Below are 18273 nucleotides of genomic sequence, written 5' to 3'. Positions count from 1 at the left end.
CTTCAGGTGCCTTTTGGCAAACTCCAGGCGGGCTGTCATGTGCCTTTTACTGAGGAGTGGCTTCTGTCTGGCCACTCTACCATACAGGCCTGATTGGTGGAGTGCTGCAGAGATGGTTGTTCTTCTGGAAGGCTCTCCTCTCTCCACAGAGAAATGCTAGAGCTCTGTCAGAGTGACCATCGGGTTCTTGGTCACCTCCCTGTCTAAGGACCTTCTCCCCTGATCACTCAGTTTGGCCAGGCGGCCAGCTCTAGGAAGAGTCCTGGTGGTTCCAAACTTCTTCCATTTATGGATGATGGAGGCCACTGTGCTCATTGGGACCGTCAATGCTGCAGAAATATTTATTTACTCTTCCCCAGATCTGTGCCTCATTACAATCCTGTCTCCGAGGTCTACAAACAATTCCTTGGACTTCATGGCTTGGTTTGTTCAGCACTGTTAACTGTGGGACCTTATATAGACAGGTGTGTGCCTTTCCAAATCATGTCTAATCAACTGAATTTACCACAGGTAAAACTATCAAGTTGTAGAAACATCTCAAGGATGATCCGTGGAAACAGGATGCACCTGAGCTCAATTTTGAGTGTCATGGCAAAGGCTGTGAATACTTATGTACATGTGATTTTTTTCATTTTTTATTTTTAATAAATTTGCAAAGATTTCAACTAAACTTCTTTCATGTCATTATGGGGTATTATTTGTAGAATTTTGAGGAAAATAATGAATTTAATCTATTTTGGAATAAGGCTGTAACATAACAAAATGTGGAAAGAGTGAAGTGCTGTGAATACTTTCTGGATGCATTGTACATTGTTAACTGAAGGGCTGGGAATTGAGAACCATTTAAATAGTTTTTTATACATTGTTTCTTGAGCAACTGCATTTTTCAGCCTATGCAGATGAAACACAGTATACTGAAATTAAGAAATGTTCTGGGTTCAATACAAGTTAAGCTCAATTGACAGAATTTTAAGCATTATAGAATAGAAGCCTTTATTTTGGTCACACATTATACATACATTTTTGCATATATACAGTAAAATGTATTTGTTTTCACATATCCCAGCTAAGCTGGGTTCAGACTGTAACTGCAATTTTTGCATTCTTTATTTTTTAGAAATAAACGAGGAATGAGTTGACATTTTTTTGTGGTAATCAACAATATGTCATATATTGAACCCGGAACATTCCATTATGCGTTTCCTGCACAGAGAAATAGATTTTTAGCTGAGTTGAGTCCTTGTAGTTTAATACAAAGTTATGAGAGGAAAATGCTTAGTGCTGCGAAATAATAAAAAGACAACCAATTAGGGATGTCCCGATCCGATACCTAGATCGGTATCGGCTTTGATATTGACGTTTTTAGACGGATCGGGTATCGGTCTGACGAGCCCGACCCAAATCCGATACTCTGTGTTAGTCATGTTCGTTACTGTCAAGCTTAAAAAATGACATAAAAGAACTGTTAAAACACCATTAAAGCGGTTCATATGACTCGTGCATTTTATTCAAAGCGCGCGCACGCGGCTATAATATGGTTCACTTATAATATGGACTTAGAACGGCACTGGAGGTGCATTTAACCAGAATATAAATAAGAAGCGAATTAAACTGTGAATAAAAAGGGTGAGGGTTTAAAAGTTAAAGCTGTCATGGAGAGACTCACAGCAGAGATATGAACTCTGCAGGGTTTATTGAGCAGAGGATTGAAACAGTGATGTAAACATTGTGAGTAAATCCAGTTAAGCAGAGTGGCAAACAGCAGGTAAGTAATATCCAGACAGTGTATAGACACGATGAAAGAGATAACTTACAACAATTTTATGATACTTGCAGGCAATAATGAAGACACATGTTTGACATAGTATTTCTGAGACTCCAGAACTTTCTACTATCGATGAGAACAGGCACAGAGTGTGAAAGTGAAAGTGAGAGAGAGAGCGTGTGTGCGCGCGCGGGTGAGAAAGCGGGGTATTTATGCAGTCATTGATTAGCCACTAATGATATGCAGGTGCGTGTAATCAGAACTCAGGGAGTGCCAGTATCCAGTATGCTAGTTAATAATAAAGTGTTTCTTAATAAGCTATACATTTATATTGAAATAATGTGTAGTTAAAGGTTTGTGTTTCTTTACATATTAAAGAGTACACCCAATTATTTCCACACAATAATGTAAAGATATTATAAACTGATTATGCAATAAAACAACACTGGTATCGGATCGGGATCGGTATCGGCCAATACTGAGATTTCCGTTATCGGAATCGGAAGTGGAAAAAGTGGTATCGGGACATCCCTACAACCAATAGATAACATATTCTTCTATTTAACTATCCTCCTTGTTTGCAAGCAACAAGAAACATACACCACAACCAGTGTAGTCTTATAAACAAAACAATGACTATTAAAGAGCCTGTTCTTCTTGATGAATCAAAACTCATTAATCTTGGTTTGATTCGGTCAGAGCTGTACAGATACTTGACTTGTTCACTGAATCGCAATGACTTACTTAGAACAGCAAAACAAATCATTCAAGAGCCATAATTTTTTCATTGAAATTAGAATAATCATTACATTCCTTGTGATTCCCAACCATAGTTATTTGATGATAATAACCTTAAGGGGTAGTTCACCCAAAAATGGAAATTCACCATTAACTTTCATTGTGAGGAACAACAGAGCTGAATTAGTCTTTTAAAAATCTCCGGTTTGTGTTTTGAAGAAAGAAAGAAAAAAGTCATACACATCTGGGATGGCATGAGGGTGAGTAAATTATGAGAGACTTTCCATTTTTGGGTGAACTATCCCTTTAGCTTTATTTCTAAGCTTAATCAAACATAGTGATTCAAATGGAAGCTCATTCACGATTGTGGAAAGTTTTAGATACCTTGAGAAACCCTTTCCACACACGGAACAGACGTAAGGTTTGTGTACGCCTCCGTCATGCGAGCGCACGTGGTAGGTCATGCGATCTTTCCTCTTGAACCGCTGCTGGCATATGTGACACTCAAACGGCTTTTCGTCCGAGTGCGACAACTTGTGACGATTAAGATGGTAAACGTCTCGGAACGCTTTCCCACACATTTCACAGCCGTGGTTCTTCTTTACAGGCTTAGGGGGCTTTTTGGGGGCACTGTGCAGGGTCATGTTGGTCATGGACGTCGGGGACATGATTGTGGAAGAAGAGGACGTGGAAGTAGTTGCTGTGGAGAAGATGCCAGCGATGGTAGAGATGTAAGAGGGGTCACCTGTGTTCTCACGGGACATGGTGGGGATGAGCGGGACCATGGTGGGCGCGGCTTGTGCCGTCTTTTTGGGTCTGGACACCATTTTGATGCCAGTGTGGCAGGACTCGTGGCGGCGGAGGTGGTAGCTGTCACGGAATGCCTTGTTACAGTAGCCACAGATGAACGGCGTTTTGCTCTTGTGCTCTTTCTTGATGACAGGCATTGGACAGCCCCCACCACCGTTCCCACCCCCTCCTCCACCTGTCCCACTGGCTACGTTGTCTTTGAGGAGCTCAGCGGCGCTGACAGGAGGTTTATGGTCCAGTGGAATGGGCATCACAGGCTTCTGGTCCTGCGGCTCAGAATTTAGTAGAGGCAGCAAGCTGTTATGAGCCACCTGATGCTGGTGGTGAAGGGCTTCATTAGCCTGCTGGAAGAAGACAACAGAAACAGATGGAGATGTTAAAACAAGAGATGCATGGATACAAACATTTTGACAAAGGCAAGCATCACGTTTAAAGAAATCCTTACATTGAAGGAGGGACCAGAGCTATATCTATGGAGGGACTAGATTTTTATGTAATTTTAAGGGACAGTTTGGCAGATCTGTTCTGATGTATTCAGATTAGGGCATTACAGACCAGTTTAACGGATGTCTGGGCCTCTTGTGTGTTTGAACAAGATGAAATACAAAAAATCTGATCTGAGTGATACAGCACTAATGCTCTACAGGCCATCTGAGTTACAGTAAGTGTGTGTACTGATTAGCACTTCCGCCAGACTGTGGGATGACTAACGCCGAGAAGGAGTTTAGGAATGAACACACACACACACACACACACACACACACACATCACATATATGCAAACACACACACAAACACTGAGCAGCTGGCAAAAAGAAAGAGACATTCCTTTCAAAATCAGAAGAAAAAACCTCCATCTCGTTAAATCAAATGAGTCAAGTTTCTCCTCTTCAAACACAAAACTTCATGCTGAGCTAAAGATTAGTTTCAGAATTTTAATTTATCTGAGAGTCATTTGTGTCCTAAACTAATGACACAGATCTAGCGATTACTGCAGTCGTGATAGAGCCCATGCTGGCATGAACGCAGGGAATAGGGCACAGACTGTTCGCTCTGATTAGCAAAACTCCAAAACAACGGCAGACCGCTGAAGAATCTAAATCTGTCCGGCGTAAACCGATCTGCCGACATGCGGCCAGTTCCTCATATGACTGTGAAACTAACTGAAGCACAAGAGATGATTCAGCGGGACAGCAACAAACTCAGCTAAAACTATGAATGAGACTGAAAGGAAACAACTTTCTTCCACAAAGAAAACGAGAGAGAGCAACTGAGTGCAAGAAATGTTTTGATGGTGTGGAAAGAGTCAGATCAGTATGAAACCTAGGGCCACATGCATGTTTTTACAGTGTGATTTAGCTAAAAAATTAAATAAAAAAAAAAAAGCATAATTTATGATGTGACAGTTGTCTGATTTTATTAAAAATTATAAGTATGTTCTTTGCTTGCAATCTTGACCAACTGTTTGAGAGTTTGGTCTTCCCCCATTCAAATAGACAGTAGCTATACTCGTTTCCACAGAAAATAGCACACCGCAGGGCAGGCCAAGTGAAGGTGTTCCAACGTGGTCACCGAATAACTTTTGTAATTTTGGTTTTGAATCACGCAAGAATATGGTGTATTACATTGTGGGCGGCTGTGGCTCAGTTGGTAGAGCGGGTCAGCCACTAATCGCAGGGTTGGTGGTTCGAATCCCGGCCCACACGACTCCACATGCCGAAGTGTCCTTGGGCAAGACACTGAACCAACACTGAACCCCAAGCTCCCAATGGCAGGCTAGCACCTTACATAGCAGCTCTGCCGCCATTGGTGTATGAATGTGTGTGTGAATGGGTGAATGTGTCAGTGTAAAGCGCTTTGAATACAGTTAAGGTTAAAAAGGTGCTATATAAGTGCAGACCATTTTCGAAAACACAACTGAACCAACATGTCTGAAATTCTCACTCGTCCGTGGTGGGTGGCTACATCAAAGTGTGTTGCAGGAAGTTAAAATTCTCAACTTTTGCATGGAGCATTGCTTTTTCAAAGCTTTGTGGTTTTACTACTTGTGATGCACCACACCATCTAAATCAATAAATTTGCAGCACTGTAGGACATCTAGCATGTCAAGTGCAAAAAGTGCACAGATGGTTCACCATTTCTGGTGAATTTTTTTAAGTATGTGTCGATGCATAAATTTTTGGCTAATACTACCTACAATCCCTTGCGCTAAAGAAGAGGACTTTGCCAAAGCAGTTTTTAAACTTACGAACCTAGAAGTTGTGTAATATTAAATAAAAACATATTCAAAGGCATTTAAACCATATGCAACAAGGGGGACTGTAGTTTCAAAATGGAAATGTTCTTATACTAGTGTTATGTCTACATTGTCCAAAGTATGTACTGTCAACACAATAAGAGTAAAAAAAAAGTTACTACTTTTAGTGCATAATAAAAGGTATGTGAACTGGGATGCAGCAACACAAGGGAAACCCACCTTACAGAAGGGCTGGGTATCGCCAGGCACCTCACCATATGATATGTATTGCAATATGCGTCACGGTTCGATATATTGCAGTACATCACAATTACATGATTTGATAACGATTCAAAAGCTTTCAGTTTCAATTAATTTGGGTATATTTCAGTTACAGTTGAAGTCAGAAGTTTACATACACTTAGGTTGAAGTCATTAAAAAAATGTTTAACCACTCCACAGATTTCATATTAACAAACTATAGTTTTTGCAAGTCGTTTAGGACATCTACTTTGTGCATGACACAAGCAATTTTTCCAACAATTGTTTACATACAGATTTTTTCACTTTTAATTGAATTCCAGTGGGTCAGAATTTTACATATACACCAAGTTATCTGTGCCTTTAAGCAGCTTGGAAAATTCCAGAAAATGATGTCAAGCCTTTAGGCAATTAGCTTCTGATAGGCTACCTTCAAACTCAGTGTCTCTTTACTTGACATCAAGGGCTCATGTTGCTAGGATGCTTTGTGGCAGGAGGGACTGGTGCACTTCACAAAATAGATGGCATCATGAAATTATGTGGAAATATTGATGCAACATCTCAAGACATCAGCCAGGAAGTTAAAGCTCAGTCGCAAATGGGTCTTCCAAATGGACAATGACCACTGGCATACCTCCAAAGTTGTGGCAAAATGGCTTAAGGACAACAAAGTCAAGGTATTGGAGTGACCATCACAAAGAAGTGACCTCAATCAGATAGAACATTTGTGGGCAAAACTAAAAAAACATGTGCCAGCAAGTAGGCTTACAAACCTGACTCAGTTACACCAGTTCCGTCTGGAGGAATGGGCCAAAATTACAGAAACGTATTGTGAGGAGCTTTTGGAAAGCTACCCAAAACATTTTACCAAAGTTAAACAATTTAAAGGGAATGCTACCAAATACTAACAATGTGTATGTAAACTTCTGACTCACTGAAAATGTGATGAAAGAAATAAAAGCTGAAATAAATCATTCTCTCTAAAATTTTTCTGACATTTCAAATTCTTAACATAAAGTATTGATCCTAACTGACCCAAGACAGGGAATGTTTTCAATGATTAAATGTCAGGACTTGCAAAAAAACTGAACAGTGTGCCAACTTTGTTGTGTGTTTAAATGCTATGAATACAAAAATAGCTGAATATAAATATTGAATATAGGGATCTAAAGTATCGATACAATATCGCAATTAGGGCTGCAACGATTCGTCGACGTTGTCGACAAAAATCGATAATAGAAATAGTCGACAATGAATATCATTGTCGAAGTTGTCGCCAGACGTGTTTTTTTCCAACCGAGACACCTCTCTTCATTACAATCTCTGCCGAGAGTCGCACATGCGCATTAGCTTCTCTGCTGAGTGATAACATACAGAAATAGCGGGGTCCAACGCAGCAGCTGCGCGTACCAAAACATGTAAAGTTTGGGAGCATTTTAGCCTGGATACGGCGAAAAAAAGATTACCTGCATGGTTTGCAAAGCAGTCCTTGCGTATCATGGCAGCACCTCGGTGATGCACGAACATTTAAAGAGAAAGCACGTCAAACAGTTGAATGAAACGGAGTTTGACTCGCCTCGGTAAGATTTAAATAACATGGAAGATAATACGTTTTGTTTTGGATATACATTGTACATTTTATAAGCGTATTTTCGGTAAAAAAAGGATTTAACGTTATGCCCGACTGTGCCTGACAAAAGTATTTTAAATTAAATGCATGCAGTCTGAAGAAGAGAGCCACCATGGACCCCTTTCTGCAAAAGAATCAGACGTGCACCCCACAACAGGCGAATGCCCTCACTGAGTCAGTATTGCAGATGCTGATCTATGATATGAGGCCGCTCTCCATGGTCGATGGTGCTGGGTTTCAACAAATGATAGCCCAGTTCAATCCAGACTACATCCTGCCATCCAGAACCCATTTCACCCACTTGATGGAGCAGAAATACAGTACAACGTTTCTGAAGGTAATTGTTTAGAATGCACACACAGTCAGACATATTTCATAAAATAAAAAATAAAAAAAAATCACAAATTTAATTTAAAAGCAATTTTATATATATATTAAAATAGCTGAAATACATAACTTTGTTTTGGTAAAATCATAGTAGCTGCAATTATTAAAAATGTAAAACTTGTATGTTGAATAGTTTCTGTTGACATGTAGGTTTTTGCATGTTAAATATTTTCAAAAATCAAATTTTGTGTTTAAAGGTAAAGCAGATCCTAAAAGAGGTAAACAGCTCCATCACACTGACAAGTGATGTTTGGACCAGCCAGCCACAGAGGCATATCTTGGAGTTTCGTGTCATTTCATCACCAAAGACTGGCAAATGAAGACATTGAACCTTGCCACTCTACCCCTGGAGGAGAGGCATACTGCTGCGAACATCATGATATGGATGGAAGAGGTGATAGAGAAATTTGACATCTTGCCTAGCAAAATTAAAGCAATAGTACATGATAACGGGTCTAACATGGTGGCGGCAGCTCGACTCCAGGAAGAAAAACACGGTTGGTCTTCAGTCCGCTGTGCTGGCCACACCCTCCAACTTATCATCAACAGTGCCCTCAAAGAGCCCAGCATCAACAAAGCTACTGGTGCTGCAAGAAACCTAGTTGAGCACTTTAGGAGAAGTGAGCTGGCAAATTCAAAACTGAAGAAGCAGCAGCAGCAAATGAACACCACAGAGCACAAGCTGATCCAGGACGTCAGTATGCGATGGAATAGTACCTATTACATGGTATCAAGACTCCTGGAGCAGCGCTGGCCAGTCACTGCAACTCTCTCAGACCCTGAGGTAACACCAAGAGGCAAGCACTACTCTGACCTGAAACCAGAGCAGTGGGTACTACTTGAAGAGCTGGTGCAAGGGTTAGGGCCTTTTGAATGTGCTACCGTTTTCCTCAGTGGGCAGGAGTATGCTACTGCTTCATGTCTTCCACAGCTGGTCAAAGGGCTGCAACGGTCCATACAGCAAACCCAGTTTGAGACAAGCTCAGGAAAAGCCTTTCAAACCATTGCAGGAAAAGGAATAAGTGAGAGATGGGAGAATCTTAACACTGTGTCTGCAGAGAGAGACAACCCACTTGTTCTTGCAGCTGCCATCGACCCAAGATTCAGAAAGCTGAAGTTTATCTCACTTGAAAATGGCACAAGGGTGCAAAGTACAGTTGAAGTTCCTGCTATCAAAGAAGCAAAGGCCAAGACTGGGCTACATGATGACCCTGAGGAGCTACAGCAGAAGAAGAGGGGTCATATCCCAGGGGGAAAGTCAGCGCTGGATAACCTGCTTCAGTCTGACACTGACAGTCTGAGTGAGGAAGAGGAGGAAACCCAGGAGGACAAAAAAATCCAAATGGTGAGGAGGGAAGTTCAGAAGTTCTTCACACAGCCACCAATAGCCAAAAAAGAAGACCCTCTCAGCTGGTGGAGTGAAAATAAGGGGCGTTTTCCCACACTGTCAAACCTAGTAAGATCTCTTCTGTGCATTCCTGCAACATCCACCCCTGCATAGCGAATCTTCTCAGCAGCAGGAAATATCTGCTCCCAGAAGAGAGCAAGTCTCACACGAGACCATGTGGATATGCTGACTTTCCTTAATATGAATAAACTGAACGACATAGCCTGAGCCTCATGTTGATTTTAAACTCGGTCTGTCCACCATGACAGGTTTGTGTCCAGGTAGTATCACACAGTCCATGTTTACAACTTAAATTCAGACGACTCTGAAAGCTTATTTTAAAACCGTTAGATTTCATAATGTTGAGACGAGTTGTAAAGTTCTTTTGCAACAGATTGACCACTGAATGTATCTCACAAAATGCACTTAATATTTTTGTTTACTGTTTTATTGCTGCCAATGTGCCTGCCCCTGGTTTACAGGAAGAAAATGTTTACTTGATTTTAATTTATTTTTTCTTATAAAACAAATGTGCCTGTCCTTTATAAAAATGATAGAGTTTCTTTATTTATGTATTATTTATGTCTATACTGACCTAGCACTGTGCCTAATTGGTTTTAGACAGGGCATTTTTATTTACTTTTAGTATGAATCGGCCTATCAGCAGCAAAGTTCAATAAAATATGCATTTTTCATTGAAGTACCCCCTTCTTTCTTGTGTTTACTATCATTTTCCACAGAATTAAAGCAATCTCATGCTAAATTTGTAAAAAATTTAATAATTTTTCGATTAGTCGACTAATCATTTCAATAGTCGGTGACTAGTCGACTATTAAAATAGTCGTTAGTTGCAGCCCTAATCGCAATATATCGATTTGATTGCATCGACACAGCCCTTCCTCACAAGCCTGGAAATAGTGGTGGATGTTTGTTTACCCAGGCTTCTGTGAAGCAGCCTTTTCACTGCATCCGACAAATGACAGATGATGGACTGGAAGTCACTGAATTTCAATAGTTTCACACAGGGGCTCTTGTGGGGTTCTGACCATCTCCACATGCGGCATTTTCGGATCCGATTTTAGTTTGCTTCAATGTCATATCCTTGCAAGTTTATTGATTGAAGTAATTCATCTGTATCTATTGGTTTACTAATTCACAGCCACACTGTAAATCTGGTCTTTAATGAACCAAAGAGAGCACATGTTACACCACTCTTTGTCTCTCTCTCCACTGGCTGCCGGTTCATGCACGTACTAAATTCAAGGCCCTGATGCTGGCATACAAAACAGTCACTGGGTCTGCTCGAGCATACCTAAAAACATTTATGCAGAGCTACGTTCCCACCAGAAGCCTGCGGTCGGCTAAGGAACGTCACCTTGTCGTACCAAAACAAAGAGGCACCAAAACACTTTCCCGGACTTTCAGTTTCATCATACCACGTTGGTGGAATGACCTTCCCAACTCAATCCGTGAAGCTGAATCACTCTCTATCTTCAAAAAACGGCTAAAAACACATCTGATGATAGTGAAACTTTGTAGTATGGCACTTTTCGTACCACTGTCTCCTTAAGATGATTCGCTTATGTTTTCCTCTTTTGTAAGTCGCTTTGGATAAAAGCATCTGCCAAATGAATAACTAACTGTAAAGCGGATAAAGGTAGGGAATTTCCCACATTATGAATGTGGAATTTTTTTTGCACAAAACCCACAATACCGCACCAAATTTCAGGTCCTGTCCTAAATATTTCCCAGCAAAAGAACATATAAATTGCCATGCTGAAACTCCTGTGAAGGCTTATGAGTGATGACTCAGACAAACTGTTCTAATGAACCAATTTGCTTAACGAATCAGACTTTTCAATGGTGCCAGAGACATTCGTCTGGTGCATCTCTGAGCCCATTAAAGTGCAGCAAACATCCTGCTCACCCAGTATTGATGTTCAATGGAGCATCCAAAATATGCACAGCCCCCCACAAACCGAGAAACTACCCCTAACCAGCTTGGTGAAACACCCTCACCCATAACACACAACTAATGAGGAAAACTCGTATGCAGATTTCAAACCTGAACAAAGTCAACAAAAGGTCAAAGTCAGTTATTAGGGCTTGACCCCTGAGGGCATGTCTTCACCGCCTTGATAAAATGACAAGACCTATCATTTCTATGAGGCAAAGGAAACACACACAAAACAGCCTGAAGGCATAAGGAGAGATGCTGTTGATCTCTGCAGACGCAGGGAAAAAGAGGACAACGCAATTAAGATGCACGCTCTCTGCTGCAATCACAGAGAGTGCAGGGTTAAATTCCTGACCTCTTGCATTCAGCGTCATCCATCCATCTCGTGGCGCTGACTGCCATGCAGGCAGACGCAAGACAAGAAAAATGAACGCTTCTTTTTGCTTCTCATTTTATCCGCTCTATTGTGATGGACACAAATCGGAGCAGGGATGCCCTTGTGGATCTGCAGGGGGTCTTTGTGCTTGAGTCTTCTCTGATTTGGTTCTGCTATTCATGAGGAGCACTGCATATCCCTACACACACATTTACACTTTCTACAAACATCCTAGTACGGATGTGCAAAACTAGCCTAAATATTTCAACTAGTTGGTGGGTTGCCTGAATGACTAGTCAAATAATTACTAATATAGAAGCACTTATAAACTGATCAGATGCGTTTCTTAAGGCATGGTCACATTTACCTTAACACAGCGAAATACAGTCATCTTAATGGGAATCGCATGGTGGGCTTCCTGTGGCAAAGAATTTCCCCTGCGGATTTTGCCTGGAGTTCAAGTTTGGTGAACTTTGACAGGTTAATTTGGCACTTCGATCTATAGGAAAACACTTGGTTTGGTAGTGACCTCTCTCTGGATGGTGCTTCATAAACTGCTGCACTGAACTTTTACAATGGACAAGGATAACAGTTTAGTGGTAAATTTATTTTCAACTTCACTCTCACAGAGTATAAAGTGCAGCATTAAAAAAAAGAGGTTGCTGGGCAATTGTGTTTTTTTTTGGTCATTTTCACATACATTTATCGTCCACCCACACACTCTTTGCCTGCGGAATTTTGCCGTGAATAGGTAAAAATGACAGTGGCTTTAGAGGGAGTTTATATAAGATGTGTTTTTGCATTCAGATACAGCTCAACGTCGTTGCAGTGGAATGGATCTCAAGACATGTTTTTAAAATATAAACTATTTTTTTGCACTAGGTGGCACCCTAAAAAACATAATGAGAACCAACACAAAATCCCAAGACATCTGTATGGCTGTAGCTGCGGGTACGATTTTAATGATGCAACATTTCTGATAGAGTTTTGCCAAGCAAACTAACAAGTACACTAATTAAGACACCGCTACTTAATAGCCTATCTATAAGTAATCTACAGTAGGTAAAGTAATCAACCCAAATCAAGTCTGTCGTTAGAACATTACTCAATTAGTAGACCATTGTGACCCATTCCTACACCCAAGTCATAGTTTTTCAATGTATGTTTGGGGAGTCTAGACTGGACCAGTATGTGTGTGTGTGTTATTGAGTTTAACACTGCTAGCGTGTGACGCAGAATAACTGTAGCCCTGCTGTGTCTTCACGCCACACTGACAATTTTGATACAAATCGGCTCTGAAGGCTGAGGTCAGTGTAACGTAAATAACAGAGAAAACGAGTTCAGCAAGAGAATAAGGAGTTTTGAAAAGCCAGTAGTCACACAATAGAGATCTTGCAACAGGCCAGAGCTGGATGCTGAAACACATGGTAATTCATTTTCGAGTAAAGCTTTCTTTCATTTGAATTTGAAAAGAAACAGCAAAGAAGAAAGGGTGATTAAATGGGCAAAAACACTACAAAAGAAACAGGGTGCTTGCAGCAAGGCGAACAGCTCATAATATTATAAACCCCAGCCGTTCACAACCATCAGACCCTAAAGGACAAAACCCAACACATAATCTCCCTGCAGTTCACATGTTTTCACAGGCGCATGAAGTTTGCGTACCACTGTGACTTTGCATTAAACACATCATGGCATTTTGAGTGTCTCCCAGCATACATTTCCACTCTGATGAATCCACACTCTGATGACATCACCACTTTCATTATAAAAAGTTCATTGTAAGAATGAAAGTCCAAAGTTGTTCTGTGGAAAACAGAGGTCTATGTAAATGGGCCCTCAGAGATGATGGAACAGTTCAGACAGGTGTCTCATCTATGCAGTATCTTATCCACAAATGAGGGATGTTTTATTTTGAGTGAGTGACTCATAAGACACAAACCCACCACAGCTTGGTGATGAAAGGATTACAGGAACTTACACTTCCACTGGTCTGCACAAACCCCACCAGCAAAGGACCTTCACATCTCTCCATTCCTCTAACGGTCTGCTTTGCTGTTCTGCACAACTCCTATAAAACTCTCACAAGTAGAGGTCGACCAATAGTGGATTTTGCTGATACCGAAGGTCGTGGAAAAGGCAGATAACCGAATAACTGGCTGATAGATTTTAAAATCAATTAACAGAACATTAAAAAAATCTTGAGTCTTTTCTTACTATAATGGGCACAAACATGGATGCTACATGATTCTAAAATGAATAGAATCCCAGAGGTAGTTTATTGTTCAACCAAAATCCCAATAATATGCAGAAAAAAACGATTTGATGCAAAACGTGGAAACTTTATCTGTAAACAAGTCCAAAGTCTGAAATAACAGAGACTTGGCTCTGTTACATAGCTCTATATTTAAGAACTAAACAACTAAAGCCATTTATAGTATATATATATATATATATATATATATATATATATATATATTAACCAGATTGAAGAGATTCATATAGATATTTCACCAGATGAGATTTTAAAGAGGAATAAGGCTTATTATTACTCAAGAAGTTAGAGATGTAATAAATGTGCTGACAGGGCACGTTTCCATACAGTAATATTTTTCTTTGCATGCCCTTGCTTCAAATTTCTTGATTATCTTATCAAAATAACAAAATATGCATCGAAAAGAGGATAAAGGTAAGTTGAATATTGTCAATAGTGAAAGAGTTAGATACAGGAAATCCCCATGTGATTGTTACCCACAAATAAAAAAAAAACAACTATCTTCAACTATGGGCATTGATTCATTGTTAAAACCGATATATCGGTCTACCTATACTCACGAGATTCAAATTTTGCTGCTATGAAGTTTATGAAGGTGGGGTTAGGGAATGGGACTTTAAACAAACAAGTATACTGTAAATGTTGTATGTAAATCTAGCAAGACTTAGCAGAATGAAGGCTATCATCTAGACATGACCACTGAACTGTGCCGCTCTGCCTGCCTCTGCTGCAGCCTCACAGAAGAGAAAGAAACACACACACACACACACACACACACTTTTCAAAACTGTGTGGCTTTATATGTCACATTAGAAGGATAAACTTGTCTAATCTCACTTCCTGAGGACTAATTGTTAAATGACTCAGTTGAGAAGCTAGTCCAGGGTAAAATAACACAACAAACATCCTTTGTATCTTCTGGAAACCTGAGAAGTTTCAAATCAAGATCAGGTTTGATAGATAAAGGCATTTACATGCAAAAAAAAATAAATAATGAAATTGATCGATTTAGATTTTAAGTATGTTGTTTACATAATTTCTATCTAATTTAAAAGAAAGAAGACATTCTAAGTTGAGAGCAGTTAAGTAAACTATTCAGAAAAGTTAGGCTTCACAGTCCACATCATGATATTTGCACAGCAAATATCAATATTATTATTTACATTTTTCCAAATTAATATTGTAGTGTTAGGATTTTTTTTTATGCCAAATCGATCTAGGAATTCAACAAAAGTCCCTTAGAAGGTGCAGTTATCTTTGCTTTACACAATCACGGTCCCTTACTAAAATTGATCGCAATTTTACATTAACTGAGGTATTTTGACAAAAATGTTAGTATCACATAAAATAGGCAACCTTTAAGGTGAAATGTATTATACTTGTATGTATTGAAACTGTTGTAATAAATAATGTAAAATTGTTTATGCTATTATTGTATGTTTATTTTTATAAAGTCTAGCTAAATTGACCTAACCACAGAAATATTAAGCATTATGGCCTGAAATGCTTATGGCTTTCAATTGTCCATAGATATTAGGAAATAAACAAGCCTTGTTTTGTAAACTTGCACACTTATATTAATTTAACTATGCATTTGGTGATTTGGAAACATTAAATCTTAAGTCTGATGAAGACAAATGAGAAACATTGAGTGAAATATCACAATATATTGTAGTTTTGAATCGGAATACACCAAAAATAAAGAAAATCGCAATAATATCATATTGTGACTTAAATATCTATATTATTTTGTACCGCCAGTTACCTTGTGATTACCGCCCCTAATGTTGCCTGAGAGTAACTACAGTAGGTACATTCAGTACAAACTCTGATACAAAAACCTCTGAGGTCATAAGGAATAATACGTCTTCCATGTGTATTAAAATACAAACTAAAGAGAATCAGATCAGGTGCAAATAGTGGGACATGAAAAAGCAAACTCACTTAATAAAAGAAAAACCTGAAGCCTTTTAGAATAGCAGGATGATATAAGTGATTTATGTAAACAGCCCCACTTATCTTATAAAGGGAGTTTACATGGAAACTAAAACTCAGGATCTGAATCACTAGAACTCATTAATCTGTCTCACTCATTATGTCCCAAAGAGAAATATAGAAAGAAATGTATATGATGGAAAGATGTAAGGGTAGCTATAGATAGAAAGGGATAGAAAAATAAAAACAGGGACAATAGATAGATGTAAACAGAGGGATATAGAGTTAAAACTACAAAAGGAGACACGGTTATAACGATAAATAGGGGACATTGGTTAAGATATTAAAAGGGAAATATAAAGACAGATATGGAGGTAAACACTAAAATAGAGTGTTAATACGTCTACCGAGGGAGCGCAGTTGGGCGCCCGGGACTCAACTACTATTGTTTTGCTCCAACTGCTCCGTTTCAAATATCTCAGTTTATAAACCAGGCTGAAGCTGTCAGACCGGCAACATGAGTTGAGTGGCGTGCGGAGTGTGTAAATGAGAGAGTGTGGGTATGAAAAATAGAGTTTCTCACCTGGAATAAGAAAGAGCTCCAGCTCTGTTCCATCATCGCGTCTCACTTACAGAAACAAAGCGCTCAACATGGCAGAGCGAGACTTCCGCCACCCCGCGGACCACACCACGCGGGAGAGGGGGGAGGTACTTTAACAGTCTGCGTGATATACTGATTAAAACCTCCCTTACAGAGACAGGAGGATAATATATATCTATATCTATATCTATATATATACATATCAATGAACATGATGTGAAATGATACACTCCTTCCGTACTTTGTGGGTTAATGTGACGAAGTGTTGAACTGAGTCATTTTCAGGACACCCCTATTTTTTCAACTCCACTTTGAAAGAGCCTCGGGACGCTTGAAAAAACACAAGAGTGAAGTTGATAAATCGCGTTGAACTGTCGCGATACTGCTCATACTGACGGAAATATCTGCATTTATGTACTATTAAACTGGTCTATATGCATGTGTGCATTGAACAACATGATGCGCTAATTTTCATAAATTTAAATAGACAGTTATTAATCTTAATAATCATTTATCTTCCCGCAGACTTTTTATCACATGTCTGGTCTGCAACCTCGTGCGTTCAACTCAACAAGCGAGCTGAACAGCATCACAACAAGACGCAATAAAGCAGAAGACAGAAGAAGGGCAGTGTAGACCGTTGTTCTTATCAATCCACCTAAGACAACCTACACGAAAATGTTTTGCTGAAATGTGAGAGACAGTCTCGTCTGTTTTAGTGTCGTTTTTTAAATACAGAGCGCGTCGTGAACTGATTTAACCCCATTTATTACAGGCGGGTTCCCTTCTGATAGGTCAAGAGCGCTTAAAAGGTCATGCTTTGGTTGACGTTTTTCAGAAATACTATAATAGTTGTTTTTGCTTGGGTATCGAACAGAACATGTTAGGATTTCAATTAATAATATCCATTGATTGTATCACAGTTTGCAACAGTTTAGAGAGCTTGGGACATATTATACAATAAGATAAGAGTTGTCTAAAGCCAAATGCAGACAAGCAAAGTAGTTCTGCTCTATGCACTTTTATTTGTCTTCTTAAAAATATGCACCTGTATCTTGTCATAAATTCTAGATAAGTCAAAGTTATGTCTGTTCTTGAACATGATATGAAGACACACTTATCAATAATTTCAGAAGTTCCGATTTTTTTAACCTTACGTATTGACTTGTATAGTGTAAGAACTGTTTAATGTTTATGGAAATCCATTAAGTATAGCAAGGAATGAAGTACTCTTCAGTGTTCAAGGAGTATTTACTCACCCTCATGCCATCTCAGATGTGTATTACTTTCTTTATTTTGCAGAACACAAATGAAGATTTTTAGAAGAATATCTTCAGCTCTGTTGGTCCATAAAATGCAAATGAATGGTGGCCATCATTTTGAAGATCCATAAAGCCCATAAATGCAGCAAAAAAGTAATCCATGTGACACCAGTGATTAAATCCATGTCTTCAGAAGTGATATGATAGGTTTGGTGAGAAACACATAAATATTTAAGTCTTTTTTAGTTTAAAGCTCTACTTTTTTCCAGCCCCGACCAGTAGGTGGTGAAATGCACGAAGAATGTAAATCACCAAATAACAAATGAATGTGGAAGTGAATATGAAAGTGTAGATTTAACGTTAAAAATTACTTAAATATTGATCTGTTTCTCACCTACACCTATTAGATTGTTTCTGAAGACATTGATTAACCACTGGAGTCTTGTGGATTACTTTTATGCTGCCTTTATGTGCTTTGTCGGGTTTAAAAGTTCTGGCCACAACTTACTTACATTGTTTGGACCAACAGAGCTGAAATATTCTTCTAAAAGTCATACACATCTGGGATGGCATGAGGGTATGTAAATGATAAGAGCATTTTTATATTCTGGGTGAACTGTCCCTTTCACTGCATCACAATTGGGATCCAGAAAA

At 39.3% G+C, this 18273-nt stretch overlaps 1 protein-coding gene across 2 annotated transcripts in view; it reads right to left on the bottom strand.

Moving 5' to 3' along the window:
• The window catches only part of LOC127636222 (vascular endothelial zinc finger 1-like), a 28553-nt gene extending 12144 nt beyond the window's left edge, over nucleotides 1–16409 (bottom strand). For both annotated transcript variants that reach the window (XM_052116659.1, XM_052116660.1), the window contains exons 1-2: nucleotides 16340–16409; nucleotides 2888–3657 (exon numbers count right to left, since the gene is read on the bottom strand). In XM_052116659.1, coding sequence (XP_051972619.1) covers nucleotides 2888–3657; nucleotides 16340–16375 — 806 coding nt within the window. In that variant the 5' untranslated portion in view covers nucleotides 16376–16409. The remainder of the gene's footprint in view (nucleotides 1–2887; nucleotides 3658–16339) is intronic.
• Between the last annotated feature and the right edge of the window lie 1864 nt (nucleotides 16410–18273).

The sequence above is a fragment of the Xyrauchen texanus genome, chromosome 43 (assembly GCF_025860055.1).
Source record: "Xyrauchen texanus isolate HMW12.3.18 chromosome 43, RBS_HiC_50CHRs, whole genome shotgun sequence".
NCBI lineage: Eukaryota > Metazoa > Chordata > Actinopteri > Cypriniformes > Catostomidae > Xyrauchen > Xyrauchen texanus.
This window is presented reverse-complemented; position numbering and strand designations above follow the sequence as displayed.